This window comes from Sapajus apella, unplaced genomic scaffold (genome assembly GCF_009761245.1).
Source record: "Sapajus apella isolate SASKATOON/1434 unplaced genomic scaffold, GSC_monkey_1.0 scaffold126, whole genome shotgun sequence".
In the NCBI taxonomy this organism is placed as follows: domain Eukaryota; kingdom Metazoa; phylum Chordata; class Mammalia; order Primates; family Cebidae; genus Sapajus; species Sapajus apella.
In genome coordinates this window covers 1,313,170-1,335,897 of record NW_022437066.1, presented here as the reverse complement: position 1 = coordinate 1,335,897, position 22,728 = coordinate 1,313,170, and the positions used below count along the sequence as shown (strand labels likewise).

Here is a 22,728-nt window from a genome sequence, read left to right as displayed (position 1 = left end):
CCCGTCGTGGTCACAGCTGGCTCCCCGCAGCACCGAGGCCCACAGCCCCACCCCTGCTGCTCCAGCCCCAGCTCAGCCCCCACCTCACTTTGCCAGTCACTGGAAAGAGCTGAGTACCTACGGCGTCTTCAAAGTGACAGGAAGCTGAAGATGACTGCCGTCAGCAAGATGGAGCTGTATTTTTCTGGTTTTTGTGTTTTGTTATTTTGAGACCGAGTCTTGTTCTGTCACTCAGGCTGGGGTGCAGGGACATGATCTCAGCTCACTGCAACTTCCATCTTGCCATTCAAGCGATTCTCCAGCCTCGGCCTCCCGAGTAGCTGGGATGACAGGTGCACACCACCATGCCTGGCTGATTTTTGTATTTTTAGTAGAGATAGGGTTTCACCATGTTGGCCAGCCTGAACTCCTAACCTCAGGTGATCCGCCCACCTCAGCCTCCCAAGCTGCTCGGATTATAGGCCTGAGTCACTGTGCTTCATTTATCGTGTAAAAGTCCAAGTGGGTTCTCCGGGGTTGACGGAGTCAGGGACTGGGCTCCTTTCTACTCCTGCTGCAGTGGCCTCTGTCCCCAAATCTGCCTCATGGCCCCCGGTGGCTGCACCAGCTTTGGCCATTGTGTCTTTTTTTTTTTTTTGAGACGGAGTTTCTCTCGTTACCCAGGCTGGAGTGCAATGGCGCGATCTCGGCTCACCACAACCTCCGCCTCCTGGGTTCAGGCAATTCTCCTGCCTCAGCCTCCTGAGTAGCTGGGATTACAGGCACGCGCCACCATGCCCAGCTAATTTTTTGTATTTTTAGTAGAGATGGGGTTTCACCATGTTGACCAGGATGGTCTTGATCTCTTGACCTCGTGATCCACCCGCCTCGGCCTCCCACAGGGCCATTCTGTCTTTATGTCATCTGAGGGAGGAAAGGGCAGCTTGCCGCCACTGCTGCTCTCGCTCTGTTGGCCTGAACGAAGTCGTTGGGAGCATCCATTGCCGGGAAGCTCAGGAAGGCAGACTTGCTCTGGGCAGCCATGCGCCCACTCACATTCAGGTGTTTCATAGCTGAGGAAGAAGGACAGCAGGTAGTCTCTGCCTCAGCTGGATTCCAAGCTTGGACCTCCAAAACAAGGGGAGGTGAGCAGACCACACCTTTAGCAGGTCATCCGAGCACCCTGAGGGTAAGGCCTGGCTTGCTGAACCTGGAGTTTTCCTGGGCTGGCTTTCCAAACAGTGACCAGGAAAGGAAGGGAACTGTGTGAGAGCTCGCAGAGGAAGACGCTGTGACAGCACGGGCAAAGGCCACTGTCGGGCAGGCTTGGGTCCCCTCAAATTCCTGTATGAGGCCCTGACCCCCAGGACCTCAGCGTGTCGCTGTATTTGGAGATGGGGCTTTACAGGGGCCATTACGGTAAAATGAGGTCATTGGGGTGGGCCCTAATCCAATGGACTCGTGTCCTCATAAGACGAAATTAGGACACAGACACACAGAGGAACGACCACGTGAGGACACAGGGAGAAGACAGCGTCTGCAGGCCACGGAGAGGGGCCTCGGGACACCAGGCCTGCTCACCCAGGCTGTCTGCTTGCAGCCTCCAGGCGGCTGTTCATACCCCACACTCCATGGCACCTTGTTTTTGTTTTTTTGAGACAGAGTCTTACTCTGTCGCCCCGGCTGGAGTGCAGTGGCACGATCTCAGCTTGTGGGGTCAAGACCTACAGGGTCGTGGGGTGTCCCCATCGCTGTGCTTAGGAGCAGGATCCAAGAAATAAAGACACAGAAGGACAAAGTGCAGCTGTGCTCAGGGGCCTCGCCACCTACAAGGGGAGACAGGCGAGGCCCCAAACATCCAGGAGCATCTATTTATTGGGTACAGGTTAGCGGGCAGGGTAGTGAGTGGGGTCATCTTAAGGACAGTGATAGGGTCAAGGCAATCACGTGAGCAATAAACAAGGGGTCCACCCCCATTAGGTCACCTAGGCTAGGAAGTGGGCAGTGCGCAGCAAGGGGTCCACCCCCATTGGGTCTCCGAGGCAAGGAGGTGGGCCGTGCGCAGTGAAGGGGGTGCAGTGTGCAACACTTCTTATCTAGGGGCAGGCTGCTTCTAAGGAATTCTATCGGAGGATGCTTTTGAATCAGCACAGCAAAGAGCTGTCAGGGTCTCCAGCCACCTGCTGGCAGCTTCCAATGATTCTATACAAGGATGCCTTGAATCAGTACGTAGCAGCAGGGCTGACAAGGTATACAGCCACCTAGGCTCGATTACACTGGAGGGGTTTTAAGCCCTCTGATGCCCGCAGGCTTGCCGGCCTGAGGCCAGCCTTCCACAAGAACCGGACGCAAGGTACTGCAACTCCTTTTCAGGAGGAGTGACTTGCTCCAAGCCTGTCATACAGCGGGTATCTTTATGATACTGAACGCTGCCGCCTGGGCCAGCCTGCTATGTAGCGCATGCCCTTTCAGGCAGAGGCACTACCGCCTGGGCCACAGATTCTTGTCCTGGTATAACTGTTTTTCCCTTAAATCTTGCTCTGTACCGTGTCTGCTCTAGACATTCCTCTGACTATAAACTAACATATAACTGAGTAGTAAGATATTCCTCAGGCACTCATTGTTCTGACTATAGATTAACATATGATTATATATAAAGGGTTATATATACAAGGAGATAACTGAGTAGTAACACTATAAACTAGGATATTCTTCAGGCACTAATTGTTCCGGGGGTCTGCTTAGCTCTCCTTCCTCGGTGCCCAGAAGGGGGTTTACCCACCTGGCTCACTGCAACCTCTACCTCCTGGGTTCAAGCAGTTCTCCCTCTGCTTCCCAAGTAGCTGGGACTACAGGCACCCACCATCACACCCGGCTAATTTTCCTATTTTTAGTAGAAACAGGATTTCTCCATATTGACCAGACTGGTCTCAAACTCCTGACCTCTGGTGATCCACCCACCTCAGCCTCCCAAAGTGCAAGGGTTACAGGTGTGAGCCACTGTGCCCAGCTACTGCACCTTGTTATGGCCACCTGAGCCTACTAAGGCAAGGCTGGGAAAAGGTACCCCATCATCTCATGCATACCCCACAGAGTTCCAGGCTGCTTGGTGCTCCAGGCACTTCTCTCTTAAGGGAAGGGCAGAGGGGGTGCAGAGATGGGAACTAATCCCTTCTGACACATGAACCCAAGACCCAGTAATTCCCAAAGGAAAGTGGGGGCAAAGCAGGGCGGGCTCCAGGCAGCATGGCCAAGGTCAGGGACAGAAGTCAGAAGAGATAAGGCTGGGGTGTCCCAAGAGCCGGGTCACCCGGGGCATGGAGTCTGGACTTGGGGCTAGAGGTAGGGGTGCAGATGGAGGTCCCGTAAGGCAGGAACAGAATAAACTTTAGGAGGCTCACCCAGCTGCTTTGTGGAGGACAGACGGGGGCATGGGAGGGGCTGGGGAGGGAACCTGGTGCAGGTGCGGGGTGCTGGTGCTGCCGACCCATCACAAACCTCCCCCTCAAAGAAAGCGGCACATGCGCCCAGCAGAGCTAAGTCTCGGGCAGCTGCCAGGAGACTCGTTTCAATTAGGACACAGGTCCAGAAGCCGCCCCAAGGTGGCTGGGGGCAGAGTGGGGCAGGGAGGCCCTGCAATTCCGGGGTTGCCCAGGCGGTGAGAACCCTGGCTCTCCTCATAATGCACTGAGGTTCTGGGGATGGTCTGAGTGGCAGCTCTGAGCAAGGCGAGCCCAGGGAGGCTTTGAGGTACACAGAGTCACTGGGGGCAGCCATGAGGAGGCACAGCGAGACAGAAGTGGAGGAGCAGACCCAGGAGCTGAAGACTATCACTCGGCTCCAGGGTGAGCCTGCCTGCCGTGCCCGCCTGGGGCTCGGGGTTTGAGGGCGCACAACTTTCATGGGTTAGTTTGTTTTGAGATGGAGTCTCACTCTGTCACAGGTTGGAGTGCAGTGGCACAATCTCGCCGCTGCAACCTTCATGTCCCAGGTTCAAGCGATTCTCCTGCCTCAGCCTCCCTAGTAGCTGGGACATCAGGTGTGCGCCACCACATCCCACTAATTTTTGTATTTTTATTATTATTTTTAGATGGAGTCTCGCTCTGTCACCCAGGTGGAGTGTAGTGGTGTAATCTCAGCTTACTGCAACCTCTACCTCCCGGGTTCAAATGATTCTCCTATCTCAGCCTCCCAAGTAGCTGGGACTACAGGCATGTGCCACCATGCCCAGCTAGTTTTGTATTTTTAGTAAAGACAAGGTTTCAGGCTGTTGGCCAGGCTGGTCTCAAACTCCTGACCTCAGGTGATCCGCCCATCTTGGCTTCCCAAAATGTTGGGATTACAGGCGTGAGCCCTGTACCTGTCCACTGAGAGCCCTTCAGACAGCCGCTGCTGGGCAGTGGAGTGGTGTCCCCCAGGACAGGGCGGGAAGAGGGATCTCGGCCATGGAGGTGGCATCCCCCCAGACCCAGAGCCTCCTAATTCAAGCCTCCCCTGGAGGATTCCAGGTCAGGCCCTTGGCCCAATCCTGGCCACTCTGACCCCTCCACCTGCCCACAGAGCAGTGTCGGGCCCTTCAGATCCAGGGGCTGAAAGAGAGTATGAACCAGAACAAGGCCACGCTGGCACTCCTGCACAGCAAGATCCGCCGCGGGGCCCAGGACTGGGCTTTGGCCAAGAAGGTGCACAAACCCCGCTCCTCTCGGCAGCCTGGGGAGCAGAGGACACACAGGGAGAGGGCGGGCACCTCTTCTCCACCCCCACCCCGACCTTCCTGGAGCCAGGGGGCATGTGAGGAGGGGCTCTGCTAGAACCTGTGTCCAGCACTCCAGTCACCCCAGCATCTGGTGGGCAGGTACCCCAGAGGGCTTGGCATCTGTGACCCCACATCCTGCAGCAGGGCCTCTCTGGCTCTCCAGCCAGCTAGGGGAAACCTGGGCCCTCCTCTGCATGCCCACCCTCCCCTAACCCCGTCGCATCCGAGCTTGGGTGGCCAGGATGGGGTCCCGCGGCGCTCTGCTCCTCATGGGAGCAGGGGATCTCACTGCTGGGCTCGCACGGGATACAAGAGGCCCTGGGGGGAATGCCTGGAGGGCCCGCCTCAGCTCAGCCGCCACTGCTCTGCAGTATGACCAGTGGACCATCTCCAAGGCCTGCGGGAAAAACGTGCCCTTGCGGCTGGCGCACTGCCGCAGCACCATGGAGGTAACCAGGCACGTGGGGCCTCGAGACCCAACCCTGCCCTCCCTGCCAGCGCACCCCGCCACTAGATGTTGCCGAGCGGATGAGGGACGGAGCAGGTGCCCAGCCCCAGGGTCCCTGTGGGGTTGCCACGAGCCTCCACCCGCCTACTGCTGGCGGGCTCCGTGGCGGCCCCCTGCGCACCCACGCGCGGTTGGTGCCCTTCCCGACCCAGGTGGCGCAGGAGAAGCTGCGCAAGTACGTCTTCGACCGTGTGAACGCGCACAACCTGCTGATCCACCTGGTGCGGCGGCGCGGGGAGAAGTTGGAGAGCATGCATCTGGAGCTGGCCAGCCTGCGGAGCCAGCCGGACGCCAGCAAGGAGGAGCGGCGGCTGCTGCAGGTGGGAGGACGGGGCGGGGCCCCGGGGCAGGGCTCGCGGGAGGGGCGGCCTGGGAGAGCACGACCCCCTCCGAAGAAAGCCCAGGCCCGACGCCCTCTGGGCGGCTGGTCCCCAAGCGCCCTCAGCGCGCCCTCGGTTCGCCCCAGATCATCCGCCAGCTGGAGAACAACATCGAGAAGACAATGAACAAGATCACCACCAGCCAGAACATCCACCTGCTGTACTTGGACCTGCTGGATTACCTGAAGAAAGTGAGCTCAGCGGCCCGGGAGGGGCGGGTCCGGGGCTGGGAGCTGGGAGGGCCGGAAGCCTCCTGGGTTCTGCTTGAGCACCGGCTATGTAGGACGTTGAAGCATGAGGAAAATGTTTTTTAAAACTTCATTTTTGGGCTGGGCGCGGTGGCTCACGCTTGTAATCCCAGCGCTTTGGGAGGCCGAGGCAGGTGGATCACGAGTCCACCTGGCCCAGATGGTATAATCTCGTCACTAGTAAAAATACAAAAATAAGCCGGGTGTGGTGGTGTGTGCCCTTAGTCCCAGCTGCTCAGGAGGCTGAGGCAGAGAATTGCTTGAACCTGGGAGGGGGAGGTGGAGGCTGCAGTGGGCGGAGATCGTGCCATTGCACTCCAACCTGGGTGACAGAGCGAGACTCCATCTCAAAAAAACCCAAAAACTTCATTTTCGGCTATTTCAAAAAAGCACATCGTGGGGGTGTATCAGAATTCTTTGGACTTTCTTGCACATAGTAAATGATTTAGTGTATTTTGCCCATCATCTTCTGATTGCCTGGACCTCTGACAGTCAGAGACAGGTCCTGCACCCTCAGGAAGTCCTCGCACTTTTGGGGGTTGCCCGTGCCTGTAAGCAGGGCTTGCTGCCATCCCAGCCAGCCCACCCGCCCGGTTCACTGTAGACGAGCCCAGCGGTTCAACTGTGAGGCAGGCCCCCTTCACGGAGGCTGAGCACTACCCCTCAGCCGTCCACAAAGCAGGAGCTGCTCCAGGTGCACTATAGGTGTGGAGGGAGAGTGCTTTAGGTGCGCTAAGAGAGCACATGGGAACGTGAGCATGTCTGTGAGCGTATGTGAGAGCACGTATGTGAGCACGTGTGAACGTGAGCACGTGTGCGCATATCTGTGAGCACGTGAGCATGCGTGAGCACGAGTGCGTGAGCACGTGTTTGTGAGAACACGTGTGAGCATGTATGTGAGCGTGTGAGAGCCCATGTGTGGATGGAGCACAGAGTCAGCTGGAAAGTGGGGCAGAGGAAACTCCCAGACACCCTCACCCTAAGACTGGGCGAAGGGGCGCTCTGGAGATCCATGCTTCAGGAAGGTGACAGCATGGAAGTGCAGTTTAGGGGGAGGGTGGGGGGTGGGGTGGCTCCCAGCTCCGTCCTCCTGCTTGTCCCTCTTGCTTTGGCCCCTGGTCCTGTTGGCTCACCTGGAAACCCTGCCCCTCTTTCCTTCCGGGGCCCACCCCTCCCCACACCCCGTCCACGCCCCTCCTTCTGCTGGTGCTTTCTGTACCCCGGCATCACCTTCCTCTGTTTAGAACATACACACTTAAAAAACAGTAATTCCCGGCCTGGGCATGGGGACTCATGCCTGTAACCCCAGCACTTTGGGAGGACAAGGTGGGTGATCACTTGAGGTCGGGAGTTTGAGACCAGCCTAACCAACATGGTGAAACCCCATAAAAATACAACTTAGCTGGGCGTGGTGGTGTGTGCCTGCAATCCCAGCTATTCTGGAGGCTGAGCCATGAGAATCCCTTGAACCCAGGAGGCAGAGGTTGCAGCAAGCCGAGATCTTGCCATTCCACTCCATCCTGGGTGATAGAGTAAGAATCAGTCTCAGAAAAAAAACAAAAAAACCCCAGTAATTCCCACAGTCATCCATATTTTTAAAAAATAGTTTTAGGCCTGGTGTGGTGGCTCACACCTGTAATCCCAGCACTTTGGGGGGGTCAAGGTGGATGGATCACCTGAGGTCAGGAATTGGACCCCAGCATGGCCAATGTAATAAAATCCTATCTCTACTAAAAATACAAAAATTAGCCAGGCATGGTGGTGTGTGCCTGTAATCCCAGCTACTTAGGAGGCTGAGGCATGGGAATTGCTTTAACCGGGAGACAGAGGTTGCAGCAGCAAACTGAGATTGCACCACTGCACTCCAGCCTGGGCAAGAGAAACTCCGTCTCAAAAAAAAAAAAAAAAAAAAAGATTCTGTATTTATTGCTATGAAAAACAAAATACTAACAGCAAAGCTATCCTGAACACGATGAACCTGGTTCTGGGCTACATACTTTCTATTTTATACTCTCAATTCATCCTGACAGCAACCTTCTGAAGAGCCATTATCGCCCTCTTACAGAAGGGGACACTCAGAGAGGTTAAATAACATTAATGTCACACAGCCAAGCTAGCTGGTCAGCAGCAGCCTTGGCCTTGAATCCCGACTCACTGACCCCAAGCCCATGTCCTGACCCCTCTGCTTCACTTCAGAGCAAAGCTGCTCCCAAACGTCCCGGGTTTCAGAATCAGCTTTCTCCATGGCATATCATTTAGGCCCAGCCTCCTTCTGTGTCTCTGGGTTGCTGGGCCCCGGGTGGTGGGAGTCCACCAGGCCAGCACCGTCCACTCCCCATGAAACACTTCCTTTCATCCGTTTTATGCCTGGCAGGGGTGCTGGGGCCACAGAGCAGAAACGAAACTCTCCTCAGGGGTCTGAGTCTGGGGGTGACGGCCCCACTCTGTAGGGGCCACAAGAGAGCCTCACTCAACACAGGTGCTGGCTGGATACCCCACCGAGCTGGACAAGCTGCAGAACCTGGCGGTCACCTACTGCTCGGAGCTGTCAGATATGAAGAACATGTCCCAAGACGCCATGATGATCACAGATGAGGTTAAGGTGGGCTGGGGGCCCTCCAGGGCTGGCTCTCTCAGATCTTCCTGGCCAGGGTCCCTCAGGAGACCCCCACGCCCACAATGCCTACAATCCCTGGCAGGATCCAGTGGCCAGCCCTGCCAGCCTGTGCTGCTCGCCCGCTGGACAGAGCAGGTCCCGTCAGGCCAAGGAGCCATGAAGTGGAGGAGGCAGAGAATCGGCCAGGGCAGAGCAGGGGTCCCCGCTCACCCAGTCTGTATCCCCCAAGGCCCCTGCCAGGCTCTGGGGATACAGCAGGGACCAGGACAGGCAGGCCCGGCCCTGCTGAAGTGGGTGGCACTCATCCAAGTCCGTGAAGAAATGTCACACAGCCCCAGGGCCAGCCTGGCAGAGAGAGGTGGGCGGCAGGTGGCTTTCCAGGGAGGCAGTGCTTGAGCTGGGCTCAGGGAGTGGACCTGCAAAGGTGGAGGTGCTGGGACTGGGGAGGAGGAGGTGAATTCCCGGCCAGGAGGGGCGTGGCGCACAGAGCAGCGTGTGGCCACGGCAGCGGAGTCTGCTGGGCCGGGAGCTACGCACTGACCTGAAGCCCTGGGAGGAGGTGGAGGGAAGATGTGACCAGGTCTGTGCTTCAGAAAGGGTGCAATCAGACTGCAGGCACTGGAAGGTGCCAGGGCAGAGGCACTGATCACCTGGGCAGGCCGGGGCAAGGGTTGGCCAGGAGCAACGGAACCGAGACGTTCTCAAGAGGCAACCTCATTAAGCTCTGGCAGCGGGAGTGGCAAGGGTGAGGGCAGGCTCTGGGTGCGTGAGCAGCGGTGGGCAGAGGATGGTTTTAGCTACCCAAGGGCATGCTGGAAGAGGCCAGGTTTTGGGGAGGATGACTCTGTTTTCAGGCAGGCTCAATCTACTTTTGTGAGTTTTCCACAGACCTGGCTAGGAGGCAGCTGGGGGCCAGGGGCTGAAGGGCAGTGGAACATCTGGGCTGGCACGTGCTCCAAGAGGCATGGGCAAGCAGGGCCCTAAGCGGAGGCAGCCATGGGCAGGGGCACGGGTGGTTTAGGAAGACAGTGTGGCTGGTGGCGGGGATGCATTTTCCAAGTCTAGTAAGGTGAGGATGGCCAACCGGCTGCTGGCTTCAGTGCCATGAGGGCCCTTGTTGAGACAGTCACTGACCCCTGCCCACCCCCTGTCCCCAGAGGAACATGAGACAAAAGCAGGTGTCCTTCATCGAGGAGCGCAGGGCCAGGGAGAACTGGCTCAACCAGCAGAGGAAGCTGATCGACAAGATCCACACGAAGGAGACCAGTGAGAAGTACCGGCGGGTGAGCCCCAGGCCCGGGCCCCACAGCAGCGGGGTGGACAGGCTGAGGGCCGAGGTTCCCACGACAGCTGGGTGGACAGGCTGAGGGCCGAGGTTCCCACGACAGCTGGGTGGACAGGCTGAGGGCCGAGGTTCCCACGACAGCTGGGTGGACAGGCTGAGGGCCGGGGTTCCCACGACAGCTAGGTGGACGCAGGCTGAGGGCCGGGGTTCCCACGACAGCTGAGTGGACGCAGGCTCAGGGCCGGGGTTCCCACGACAGCTGGGTGGATGCAGGCTGAGGGCCGGGGTTCCCACGACAGCTGGGTGTACGCAGGCTGAGGGCCGGGGTTCCCACGACAGCTGGGTGGACAGGCTCAGGGCCGGGGTTCCCACGACAGCTGGGTGGACAGGCTCAGGGCCACCACTCGGGCCCACTCCCTGCAAAGGATGTCTCATCCCCCTCCTCAACCCCCACCTCCCATCAGGGCCAGATGGACTTGGACTTCCCCTCGAATCTGATGAGCATGGAGATCCTGAAATGTAAGTGCTCAGCTCTCCACCTGCACCTCCTGCAGCCAGGGTCCCAAGGAGAGGCTGGCACTGGGCCAGCGGGTCAGGTCACCCTGGGGCCAGGTGTGGCATGCGGTCACTGGGAAAAGGGAAGGACGAGTCCCGCCTCTCCCTGCAGAGGCTGACAGCCTGCAGCCAAATGTGGCCTCAGAGATCCTGGCCCCAGCACCCCAGGGCTCCATACCCAAGGGCCCAATCCCAGTGGCTGCAGAGGATGGGCACCACCTTTGAGAAGCACTGCTGAGCGCACCATGCCACATGGCTCCCCATCTGCCCCTGCTCTGGGGCTGCCGGGACGTCCCTACAGGGCCAGGCTGAGGGGGAGTAGGTACAGAGGTGTCCAGTGGCCTTACACAGAGCCCATGAGCCAGCCCTGCATGCTGACTGCCCCTCCCCTCTGCTCTGCCAGTGAGGAGAAAGGAGACCTCCACGGCAGACATGGAATACCAGACGCTCGTGACTGCGATGGTGGAGAAGGTCAAGAGCGCTGTGCGATGCTCTCACATCTGGGTAATGCTCCCTGGTGTTCGCAGAGCACGTCAGGAGGGTGGCTGAGCGGGGATGGGGTCTGCTGGCGCTCTGGCATGGACATGCAAAGTGGCAGCTCCCTGGGCCTTGCAAACCCTTTCTCTTATTCCCATCTGGGTTTATGTAGATCTGCCTCTCTATCTCTACATACATACTTTTTTTTTTTTTTTGAGATGGAGTCTTGCTTTGTTGCTCAGATTGGAATGCAATGGCGGTATCTCTGCTCACTGCAACCTCTGCCTCCTGGGTTCAAGCCATTCTCCTGCCTCAGCCTCCCAGGTAGCTGGGACTACAGGCGTGCATCAACATGCCCGGCTAATTTTTTTGTATTTTTAGTAGAGATGGAGTTTCACCATGCTGGTCAGGCTGGTCTGGAACTCCTGACCTCAAGTGATCCACCCGCCTCAGCCTCCCAAAGTGCTGGGATTACAGACATGAGCCACTGCACTCGGCCCTGGGTTTATCATAACTAGGCCTTGAGCTCCCATCCACTGCCCTGACAAGCTTGTCTACTGTCAGACAAGGGACTCAAAATGACACAGTGTCCCTCAGTGATGGTCTCCTTATCTCTAAATGGGGTTATCTACCCTTTCTGCCTGCCGTGAGGGTCGTATGCAATGACACCCACCAAGCGCTTCACCCCTGCTGAGCATGGTGGCGCACACCTGCGGTCCCAGCTACTCAGGAGACTGAAGTGGGAGGACTGCCCGAGTCTGGGAGGTTGAGGTTGCAATGAGCTGTGGACGCACTTGTTAATGAGTGCAGAGAATGTGCCCTAGCCTCTGGGAGGGGCCCAGTAGAAACCAGTTCTGTGAAGCCCCCTGTGCCTACCTTCCTGGCCCACACCTGCTTCTCCCTGCCCCGACCTGGCCAGGACATTGCTGGCCGCTTCCTGGCCCAGAGGAACACAGAGGAGAACCTGGAGCTGCAGCTGGAGGACTGCGAGGAGCGGCGCCTGCAGCTGAAGGGCCTGCTGAAGCAGCTGGAGCTGGAGGAGGCTGTGCTCAAGTTCCACCAGAGGCCCAGCTCCATCAGGTGCTCCCGGCTTCCGGGGCTGCGGGCCACCCACCAGGGTCCCACGAAGGCCCCTGGGCTGCAGCCAGGCTGGGAGCTGGGAGTGTACCCACTGCTAACAAGCCTGTGTGTCCCACAGAGGGGCTGGGGACTCCACCTGCCCACACCTGAGCTTCTGAGTCCCAGACTTTAGCACAGCACCCAACTCAGGACCGGGCTCCTGGGTGGCCTTCGGGCCTGTGCCCCTCACTGCTGTGTCCCTGTTGCCCTCTGCAGCTTCAAGGCCCTTGAGAAGAAGATGACAGACATGTTGAAAGAGGAAGAAGAGAGGCTGCAGCACATGCACAGCAACACGACCAAGGGCCAGAAGCTGCTGCTGACCATCCAGATGGGCGTGGACAACCTCTATGCCCGGCTGATGGGCATCCCCTTGCCCTCCGCCCAGGTGCCGGGAGTGGGGCGGAGCTGCCGTACACAGGGTCCCTGGGCAGGGCCACAGGGGTGATGAGACCCTCCTACCCACCTGCAGAGAGAAGTGGTGCCCTCCGACACCCTGGATTTGTACAGCAAGCTGGCGTACTGCGAGGGGAAGCTCACGTACCTGGCTGACAAAGTGCAGACGGTGTCCAGGACGGAGGAGGTAGCCCCGGGCTGGGAGGAACCTGCACAGCCCACGCCCCCTCAAAGCTGACAGCGCCCGGTTCAGTGTGTGCACGGTTGAAGGGGGCTCTGTCCCGCAGGCCAACACGAAGGTGAAGGACGTCCTGGAGTCCTCGACTCTGAAGGAGAAATACAACACCAGGATCAGCTTCGAGGACCGGGAGGAGGACATGATCGGTACGAGCCTCGGGTGGCTGGGGCGAGACCCTGGCTCCCCTCCCACCAGGACACCGGGAGGGACAGCAGGGCTACAGGGCGCGTCCGTTGTACCTGCGGGACTTTGATGGATGGAGGAGACTCAGTGATGCCCTGGGAGGAGGACGAAGCCACTGCAATAACTTATACTTCGTTTCTCCGAAAGGAGGGCGTGCCACGGCAGACAGGCCGGCGGGAGCGGGGAGGAGCGCGGGGAAGGCCTGGGCCGGAGCCTCCGCGGGAAGGACGAGGCAGGGCAGCGCCAGCAGCTGAGGAGGGGCTGTCCCCGGCGCAGGGCGCCCGGCCCGGGTCGGAGGGCGGCGTGAGAGGCGGGCCGGGCCCCGGGAAGCGCGTGCGAGCCGCCGCCTCCGCCCGCAGACACCTTCCAGTTCGCGGACGTGGACCACAGCTACGTCCCGTCGCGCGCCGAGATCAAGAGGCGGGCGCAGCGGCTGATCGAGGGGAAGCTCAAGGCGGCGAGGAAGAAGAAGAAGTAGCCCCGCCCGGCCCGCTCCCCACTTTGTTACACAAATAAACACTTTCCAGGACGCTGCGGGCGCTGGGGCGGCAGGGGTCTCGGGGGGCAGCTCGGGGGGCAGCCCGGGGCGCGCAGGCGCGGGAAGCTCGGCGGAGCAGACTGCCGGGCCGGGAACTGCGCGCCACAACCGCCCGCGCATGCGCCGACCGCGCGCGCCGCGGCCCGTGGCCCTCGCGGCGCCCCGTAGCCTCGCGCCCCCCGCGTCCCGCAGAGCCGGCGCCAAGATGGCGGCGCTGACGCCTGGAGAGCGGCCGTGCCTGAGGCCGCGGGGGCCGGAGCGGAGCCGCCGCGGCTGAGGTTCCCGAGCCGCCGCTCGAGGCCGCGCTCCACCGCCGGGACCCCGGCCTCTGGCCGTGCCGGCTCCGGCCTCCAGGGAGGCCGGGGCCGCCGGGACATGGTGCGAGTCGCGCCGCTTCCCCGCCGCCGCTGAGCTTGCCGGCCGCACCCGGGCTGGGACGTCCGAGCGGGAAGATGTTTTCCGCCCTGAAGAAGCTGGTGGGGTCGGAGCAGGCCCCGGGCCGGGACAAGAACATTCCCGCCGGGCTGCAGTCCATGAACCAGGCGTTACAGAGGCGCTTCGCCAAGGGGGTGCAGTACAACAGTGAGTGTGGCGGGGACGGGGACGCGGGGGCGGGGGCGGGGACGGGGACGGGGACGCGGGGGCGGGGGGGGGGGGCGGGGGCGGGGGCGGGGGCCGGGGGCGGGGGCGCGGGGCGGGGGGCGGGGGCGGGGGGGGGGGGGGGGGCGGCTCGCGGGTCTCCCAGCCCAGGCCCTGCCCCGGGTGCCGCGCGGTGGGCGTCGATCTCGCATGCCCGCCCGTTGTGGGATGCGCTGGGCCCGCCGGACGCTCCGGGAGCGGGGGCGCGGCCCAGGGGACGGGTGGAGAGGCCGGGCCGGGCCGGGGCCGGGTCCTCGCGGCCGCTGAACCGCGAATCGTTTCCCAGCCGCGCGCGCCTGCTCGTGTCGCTCCCGCCGCGCTGTGCAGTGGAGCGGGTCGGCGGCGCCGGGATTGGCCCGGCTGCCCGGCTCGGGGTGATTACATAACGCCGGGCACAGCCCGCCGGCCCGGGGCGCCGCGTCCCCGACACTCCACGGTGGCGAGCCCCGGGCACCGTTCACCTAGAGGTGGGGCGGGGAACCCAGCCGGCCCTAGCGCTTTCAGCCGGGATTTTTCTTTGTTGACTTCCTATTGAGTTTGAAGACGGAATATCAGCTACGCCACACGTTCTCGCCTTTTTGTTTTTTCAAAGAAGCATTTGTAAAGGACGTATTTAGAAAAACTCCAGAAGGCACGGGCCCACTTGCGATTGTGGGGACATCGCATTCCCCCTGGGAAGGAGGAGTCATTTACAGACTCCTGAGCGCCTGGGACGTTCCCTTCCTTTGTTATAAATTATGTAAATTGTCCTCTTGACCTCTTTTGAGTTTTTCCATTTTGCGGGCTCTTCCCTGGTAGTCTTTAAACGCTCTTCTGTGGTTCCCTGCGTTGACATTGCTTCTTTTAGCCATTTCCCTGTATTTCTGTGAGATTTCAGGATCCTACGCCTCTTCAGTTTCCCCACTTTAAGGGGAGCCTTATAGTCTCCACGATATTTCCATAGTAATGTAGGATTTTAATAACTAATGATCAGAAAGACTCTTATGCAGGTTTAAAATCAAGTTCATGAATGCGCCTGCTGTGTCCACGGAGACAGCGGTCGTGCCTGCGGCTGGAGTTAGTCCAGGAGGACTGTGAGGAGATCGGCTTCCTTAGTCCCGGCCACTGACCGGCCTCTGAGCAAAAGGAAGCTTCAGACCCCCCGGGCCGCCCTCACGCTTCAGCAGGAAACTAGATAAAACAGCGTAAAGATCAACCTTAGCATCTAGGTGTGAAAGTTGGTGTCCAAAGCAGGGTCTGTACTGGCCTTTCTTATAACGAAGACAGAGATTTCGACGAAGTTCACGTTGGAGTGCTCATCGAAAAGAAAGCACGGCTAACCACGTTGAGGAACAGAAGTGGATTATGTTGAGGACAAATTATCTATTCAGTTTGTGTTCAGTAACCCAAACATCAAAGGAACTTGAGGCTGTGGAGAAAGCTTTACTATTTTAAATCTCAGGACTCCTCTGGCCAGGAGCTCCTGGAAATCCTATAGCAGCCCTGGAGCGCACTGAAGAAGTCATGACTGTAACGTGCTTCATGTGTGGCTCTGGTAAGGAAAATAAAGCTGTGCATTTTGAATAAAAATAAAAGCAAGCTCATTTTAAATGTGTTATACTCGAAATTTTATACTTATCTGATATTCAGAGAAGAGAGTGTTGAGTCAGAATACTCAGTTTACACAAATTTTTAGACTTTGCATTTGGATCCCTTATTTAATTTTATTGCTTACAGTATTGGCAAATGTTATAAGTAAAATTTCGATGCCACAAAAGAAATAGCACTTGAAGATAAATCCTCTCAGCAAGGCAGTTTGCATCTATAGAAGGGTGCAGCCCACAGGTGGAGCAATGGAGGCCACACGGTTGGACAAGCAGGGTAGGACTACTTATGCCTGACGGGGTCGTCCCTGCTGCTGTGTTGTTCCCCTGTTGGCTAGGGTTAGACCGCACAAGCTAGACTAATCCCAAGGGGCTGTTTTAAAGAGAGCAGGGGTCCCAGCTGGAGGGGCAGGGTGGGTGTTTTGGCGGGAAGGACGGTTACCAGCAGGTCAGAGCAGATAGCCAGGGGTGACCTAGGTCAAAGAAGGTGACTGGAGCAGGTGACTGGGATGAGTCAGGATGTGGGGGGATTGGGGAGAAGATGTGAAGTACTGATTAGAACTGGTAGAGAAGGTTGTTACTGGAATTACAAGGAAGTTAAACTTTAAGATAGAGAATTAAAAAATAAGAGAGCTGAACATACATACTCTTTGAAGAGAAACTTGGGTTCACTATATCTAACACTAAGCTCAATGTTAGTGATATTAGGGCCTCTAGGGAATCGGGCCTGGAACTGGAAACTGCATCTTCTGAAAAGGCTCCCTGAGGAGTCCACACCTGCGTGTCCTGACCAAGTGTGACTAAAAAGGGCAGTGGGGTCCTTGAGAGGAGAAAAGCCAGCTTCTAGGAGTTGGAGAGCAGGTTATGATCACCTAGGACTGAATGAAAGGGGGTGAGACTGAGACATTTGAATTTGAACCTAAATCACAGTTTAGAAATGTTTCTTTATAGTTGAATAATATACAATTTTAAAACTTTTTGACTTTCTGTGTTAGAAACTTTCTAGTATTTACTTTCTCAACTATTTTACTGAGGGTAACAGACCAGCAGTATGATGAAGACAGAGGGGGGGTTTTTAGAGGTGAAAGTTTCCGTGAACTGCTGCTGGTTTCCAGGAGCCTGGGCTGCCCGCCTGGGTCGTGTGTTTACAAGAAGTCACTAGCGGCCCTGGCAGAGTCCCAGGACCCCCACGGATTTAGAATCTAAAGTTGAATGAGACATTGAACCACAGTTGATGAAAAAAGTCAGACTCTGGAATATTTGAAGAGATTTATTTTTGAGCCAAATATGAGTGACTATGGCCTATGACACAGCCCTCAGGTGACCCTGAGACCATGTGCCCAAGGTGGTCAGGGCACAGCTTGATTTTATACATTTTAGACAGACATGAGGCATTAATCAAATGCATTTAGGATATACGTTGGTTTGGTCCAGAAAGGCAGGACAACTTGAAGTGGGAGCTTCCAGGTCAGAGGTAGGTTTCAAAAAAATTTTTTTTTTCTGCTGGGCGCAGTGGCTCGCGCTTGTAATCTCAGCACTTTAGGAGGCTGAGGCAGGTGGATCACCTGAAGTCGAGTTCAAGACCAGCCTGGCCAACATGGTGAAACCCTGTCTGTCTACTAAAAATACAAAAATTAGCGGAGCATGATGGTGGGTGCCTATAATTCCAGCTACTCAGGAAGCGGAGGCAGGATAATCACTTGAACCCAGGAGAAGGAGGTTGCAGTGAGCTGAGATTGTGCCTCTGTACTGCAGCCTGGGCGACAGACCCTGTCTCAAAGCAAACTTTTGCACCACCACACCCAGCCAATTTTGGTATTTTTTTGGTAGAGACAGGGTTTTACCGTGTTGCCCAGCTGGGCTTGAAGCCCTCTGCTCAAGCAGTCTGACACTCTGCCTCCCAAAGTGCTGGGATTACAGGCATGAGCCACTACACCCAGCCCTCTTGACTTTTTTTTGATTGGCAGTTGGTTGAAAGAGTTATTAAAAGAAAGGAATGTTGAAGTTACAGTGAGAGGTTGTGGAAGCCAATGTTTTATCATGCAGATGAAGCCTCTGGGTTGGAGGCTTCAGAGAGAGAATAGATTGTTGGGTTTTTTTGAGATGGAATCTGGCTGTCACCAGGCTGTAGTGCAGTGACAGTGATCTCATCACTGCAACCTCTGCCTCCTGGGTTCAATCCGATCCTCCTGCCTCAGCCTCCTGATTACATGGGACTGCAGGTGTGCGCCACCGTGCTCACTTAATTTTCTCGTATTTTTAGCAGAGACGGGTTTTCACTGTGTTGGCGAGGATGGTCTCAATCTCTTGACCTCATGATCCACCCACCTCAGCCTCCCAAAGTGCTGGGATTAGAGGTGTGAGCCACCTGTAACTTAAAGTCAGTGTTGATGTTAAATGCTGGTGAGCTTTTCCTGAATTCCAAAAGGGAGGAGGAGGTAATGAGGCGTGCCTGACTCCCCTCTTCCCATCTTGGCCTGAACCAGTCTTTCAGATGATTGGGAGGCCTTGGGATTTTAATTTTGGTTTGCACAACTTTGAAATTATTTGCATATAACTGGAAGAAAGACTGTTGCTTTAGTTGGTCTGTTCCTTTCTGCTGTGATCAGACACAAAATATCAGCTGTGTTTGCTGCAGAGTTTTTCTGTGGAGTTGCTCCCGAGTGAGAATTATTGTGGAGTTCTGACACTGGCCTCGCCCAGGAGCTCGGACAGCCAGAATCCTCTCCAAGCAGACCTTGGTGCGAATTTAGAAATGGGACTTAGCAGGCAGGGCGCGATGGCTCACGCCTGGAATCCAGCACTTTGGGAAGCCAAGGCAGGTGGATTACCTGAGGTCAGGAGTTCAAGACCAGCCTGGCCAACCTGGTAAAACCCCATCTCTACTAAAAATACAAAAATTAGCCAGGTGTGGTGGTAGGTATCTGTAATCCCAGCTACTTGGGAGGCTGACAGGAGAATTGCTTGAACCCAGGAAGCGAAGTTTGCATCGAGCTGAGATTGTGCCACTGTGCTCCAGCCTGGGTGACAGAGTGAGACTCCGTCTCATAAAAAGAAAAAAAGAAGGAGTTAGATGCTTCATCACTAAGAAACTATTTGAAAGTTTGATTTCAGGACTGGTCGCAGTGGCTCACGCCTGTAATCCTAGCACTTTGGGAGGCCGAGGTGAGTGGATCACCTGAGGTCAGGAGTTCAAGACCAGCCTGGCCATCATGGTGAAACCCTGTCTTTAAAAAAGAAAGAAAGTTTGATTTCAGGGTAAAACAGCTTTTCCGTAGGAAATAAATCATAGCTGTGTCTACCACATTATTTGACCTGCCCCAGTAGAGCCAGTTTTCAAATTCCTGATGCCACGTTTTTCTTTATAGGTTTTTTTCCTGCTGCATTTGTTCTTTTAGCCAATACTGAGTGTTCATCCGTGGAAAAAAACAGACAAAAGCCTCTGTTCTTGGGAAGCTTATAGCTTCCACCCTCTAGCCTAGCATGGGGGAAGAAACACTAAGCAATAAACATGATAAGTAAATTTCCTCTTACTGGGTCTAGGGTTAAGTGCTATGGAAAGAAATAGAGTCATGTTGGAGGCTCGGAGGTGCCCTTGGGTCAGCGTTACTTAGAGGATTGTGGCAAGAGGAAGGTGAGGAACTTTCTGGGCAGAGAGAGTGCCCAGGCAGTGACCCTCGGGCCAGTGTGTTTCCTGGAGAAGGGAGTGGTGGGGTAGAGTCCAGAGCGAGGCACAGGAGGCCGCCACAGAGGTGCTGCCCAGGTGGGGATGCAGGACAGGAAACCTTTCTGTTTATTTGCTTATTTTTTTATTTGTAGGAAAAAAATGGTTTTGTCCATGGGATAAAACTATAAATTCAAAACTTACAGATAAAGGTTAGCTCTGTCACTCATCTCTTTGAAAAGTTTATATGAATATCCAGTGAAAACCAACAACGTATCACCCATGAAATGTTATCCTGACGAATTACCACAGAGACGGCAGGACTGTAGACTGTTTTGGAATGTCCTCAGAAGGCTCTGTCATTGATCAGGTCACAGAGTAAAAACCCCAGCACCCTTTCTTTCAAACGGGAGAGGGACAGAACTGGTTCAAATTTTTTCTTTATGGCTTGTGGTCACCTCTGCCTCCTCAGAAGCCACCTCGCCCTCCAGAGCCTTCCCCGCTTCTGCCCCCACCTCGTCCTCCAGAGCCGCCTCTACCTCTGTCACAACCGCCAAAGGCACCTTCACCGTTAGGGTAGGGCCCGTCCAAGGTACCTTTGTTTCCCTTCATTTCACCATCTTCCATGGACTCCTTGGTGGCTTTGGCATCCTCCTTACTGTCAACATCCACGAAGCGACAGCCTTTGGAGTGCCCAGTTTCCCCGTCAGTGACTATCCTTGCCCAACAGAGCCGTCGAGTGACCAGTGTCTCTTCAGTGGTGTCTTCAGACAGGCCTCTGACAGTTTTCGATGGCTGGCTTCTGGCATGAGGTGATCCTTGCAACTCCAGCCTGATGGCTCTACCCCAATTTCCCTTTTATTACAGGAATTTAAAGCTTTGTATCATCTTCACATGAAGCATACTCTAAATGCATGCATACCCTTTGGACTGGCCGTTGTGTTCTGGGCACTTTGATAAAAGTGGCCTTCTCAGTGCTTCTGACGCGTTTCTTCCGTCACACTGAGCCGGAGTTTTTCATTCATTGCAAGTGCTGCTCTTCCCACCTCTGTAGTGTTGATTTTGACCTTTCTCTCCATCATAGTGCCAGGAAATAGATCACCATCCATCTCTGTTCCCTGTGTTTCTTCAGAGGTTTTCTCTGCATCAGCTTCTGTCTCAACCTCAATGTAAGCAGCGCTTGCCTCTTCCCATCCTTTCTGACTAATCTGATCTCCGCAGCATCATCTTCAAACAGTTCTTTTAATTTGCCCTGAGTGACTCTGTAAGGGAGATCTGTAGCCAAAAGTGTTCTCACATCTTGCTCTTTCTTACTGTCTTTTGGTTTAATTTCATTGCCAAAGTCTTTCAAACCAGTGAGTCCCAAGGCTTTTTCCAGGTCTTCAGCAGATTCAAAATCCACAGAGCCAAATTCCTAGTCATACCAGTTCTGACAGCCACAGCAGCAAGATCATTTTTGGCAAAAATATCATGGCTACTGGTTGTTCTTGTTGTTTTTTGAGATAGAGTCTTGCTCTGTTGTCCAGGCTGGAGTGCAGTGGCGCAATCTCGGCTCACGACAACCTCCGCCTCCCGGATTCAAGCAATGCTCCCTCCTCAGCCTCCCCAGTAGCTGGGACTACAGGCGCACGCCAGCATGCCAGGCTAATTTTTGTATTTTTATTAGAGACAGGGTTTTACCATGTTGGCCAGGCTGGTCTCAAACTCCTGACCTCATGATCCGTCTGTCTCAGCCTCCCAAAGTGCTGGGATTACAGGTGTGAGCCACCGCACCTGGCCCTGGATACTAGTTTTTAACTCAGGAGCAGATTTGTTAAAGTTCAGGTTTTCAACAAAGTTTGGAAGACATTCCAGCCTGGCCAACGTGGTGAAACCCGATCACTATTGAAAATACAAAAATTAGGCCGGGCACGGTGGCTCAAGCCTGTAATCCCAGCACTGTGGGAGGCCGAGGCGGGTGGATCATGAGGTCAAGAGATCGAGACCATCCTGGTCAACCTCCGTCTCAAAAAAAAAAAAGGAAAATACAAAAATTATCTGGGTGGCAGTAGTGCACGCCTGTAATCCCTGCCATTCGGGAGGCTGAGGCAGGAGAATCGCTTGAGCCTGGGCGGCAAAGGTGGCGGTGAGCTGACATTGTGCCACTGCACTCCAGCAGTCTGGTCGAGAGAGTAAGACCCTGTTTTTAAAAAAAAAAAAAAGACGCGGTTGGTTATGTGCCTTTCACTTTCTGTTTCTTTGCTTCAGAAGCTGCTGTTTGGTCATTTGTTTCCTTCATTTTCCAGGTGCTTCTTTGACAGACTCTTCCTCCTCCTCTTCATCATCTTCATCCTCTCCATCGACGTCGCCACCCTCTTCATCGTCATTCTCAGCCATGCTTTTGGCTTTCACAGGAACAGCTTTTGTAGACGTTTTCCTTCCTGTGGCTGGCGTGGTCTCCATAGCTGCTGCTTCAGCACCATCTCCCTTGGCATCATCCTCATCGTCCTCGTCCTCATTCTCTGGGGCAGGGGCACCGCTGCTGCTTTCATCACTGCTGGCTCAGATTCATCCCCCTCGTCACTGTCTTCCTTGGCGTTCCTGCCATTCTTTGCCCCCCTGGCTGGGGTGCTCCCTCCTTACCAGGAGCTACTGCCAATGCCTTCCCTGGTGTGGCTCCCTTCTTGCCAGGTGTGGCGACTGCTTTGCCTGGAGTGACAGCTGCTTTCTTGGCGGGTGTGGCACCTGCAGCCTTTCTTGTTGGGGAAATTGCCGCCTCCTTTGCTGAGTTGCAGCAGCCTTCTTGCCATTCTCCCGAGATGTCACAGCCTCTTCTCCACGGCTGTCATCTTCTGACATTTCCTCATCTTTACTTTCTTCTTCTGCCTCCTTTGGGGTAGCAGCCATTTTCCGGGGTCACCTTGGTTTTTACCTGCCTCTCCAACTAAGTAGTCCGAAGCCACTAAGGTTGGGAAATCTTTGCAGGTGCGGGTTGGGAGAGCAGCAGGTTGTGGACCAGCTGCCCCACAGGCTGTCACGGTCAGGAGGTGGCTGGGCCCTGGTAGTGGGCCCAGTAGGAGATGCTGGCAGCACCGCGAGAGGGCCTGGTTGGGAGTTAAGCCTTCGTGTATCTGAGATAAATCACAAGCTCTTCTTGGTATGAAAATGTAAGAAAATGACTCCGCATCTTGCAGGAAACTGTGGGAATGTGAAGGAGTTAAATGGAATCAGGGTAAGAAGGGCTGAGGGCCTCACATAGAGCTCTGTGTTTTCTGCATTGGAAATTCTCAAAGAAGCTCAAAAGAGAGACTGTTCACAGCCCATTTAGTAAAAGCACAGGTTGACCATGCGCTGAAGTACAGGGCTTAGTGTTTCTCGGACCAATCCTGAAGGTCTTCCAGGTGAATCACTTACTCAGATTATTCCAGGCAACATTTAAGACTCTGAGATTAAGCCTAAAAAAAGAAAACAAAACCTAAGATCAAGGAACCAGCGGGAGAAAAAAAAAGGTTCTGAAATTGATTTGATTTTTTTTTTTTTTTTTTGAGGTAGGGTCTTGCTCTTTTGCCCGAACTGGAGTGCAGTAG

At 55.6% G+C, this 22,728-nt stretch overlaps 2 protein-coding genes, 1 long non-coding RNA gene and 1 pseudogene across 8 annotated transcripts in view; all 4 read left to right on the top strand.

The window, feature by feature from the left end:
• The first annotated feature begins 3,694 nt into the window (after positions 1-3,694).
• Positions 3,695-13,267, top strand: CCDC183 (coiled-coil domain containing 183). 2 transcript variants are annotated; one of them, XM_032261819.1, is made up of 14 exons: positions 3,695-3,824; positions 4,540-4,661; positions 5,107-5,184; positions 5,396-5,563; positions 5,710-5,814; positions 8,351-8,473; positions 9,646-9,771; positions 10,238-10,292; positions 10,732-10,832; positions 11,725-11,885; positions 12,141-12,309; positions 12,394-12,504; positions 12,605-12,701; positions 13,098-13,267. In XM_032261819.1, the coding sequence occupies exons 1-14, from the start codon at positions 3,755-3,757 to the stop codon at positions 13,214-13,216; spliced, it is 1,605 nt and encodes a 534-aa protein (XP_032117710.1). In that variant the 5' UTR covers positions 3,695-3,754; the 3' UTR covers positions 13,217-13,267. The 2 variants fall into 2 exon arrangements, with proteins under 2 accessions (XP_032117710.1, XP_032117709.1); XM_032261818.1 differs by lacking the exons at positions 3,695-3,824; positions 4,540-4,661; positions 12,394-12,504 and having other exon boundaries at positions 4,769-5,563.
• A 191-nt stretch (positions 13,268-13,458) lies between these two features.
• The window catches only part of RABL6 (RAB, member RAS oncogene family like 6), a 33,035-nt gene continuing 23,765 nt past the window's right edge, over positions 13,459-22,728 (top strand). For all 5 annotated transcript variants that reach the window (XM_032261785.1, XM_032261783.1, XM_032261784.1 and 2 more), the window contains exon 1: positions 13,459-13,858. In XM_032261785.1, the coding sequence (XP_032117676.1) occupies positions 13,729-13,858 (130 nt within the window). In that variant the 5' untranslated portion in view covers positions 13,459-13,728. The remainder of the gene's footprint in view (positions 13,859-22,728) is intronic.
• LOC116539084 lies at positions 14,084-15,500 on the top strand (annotated as a pseudogene).
• Positions 21,326-22,686, top strand: LOC116539162. Its single transcript, XR_004263934.1, has 2 exons — positions 21,326-22,148; positions 22,186-22,686. It is a non-coding gene; the product is annotated as an uncharacterized LOC116539162 (long non-coding RNA).

Coding starts and splice junctions, on each gene's coding strand:
- CCDC183 (XM_032261819.1), top strand. CDS start 3,755: ATGAGGAGGCACAGCGAGACAGAAGTGGAGGAGCAGACCCAGGAGCTG. Junction 5,185..5,395: donor ACTGCCGCAGCACCATGGAG/GTAACCAGGCAC, acceptor TTCCCGACCCAG/GTGGCGCAGGAGAAGCTGCG. Junction 10,833..11,724: donor TGCGATGCTCTCACATCTGG/GTAATGCTCCCT, acceptor CGACCTGGCCAG/GACATTGCTGGCCGCTTCCT.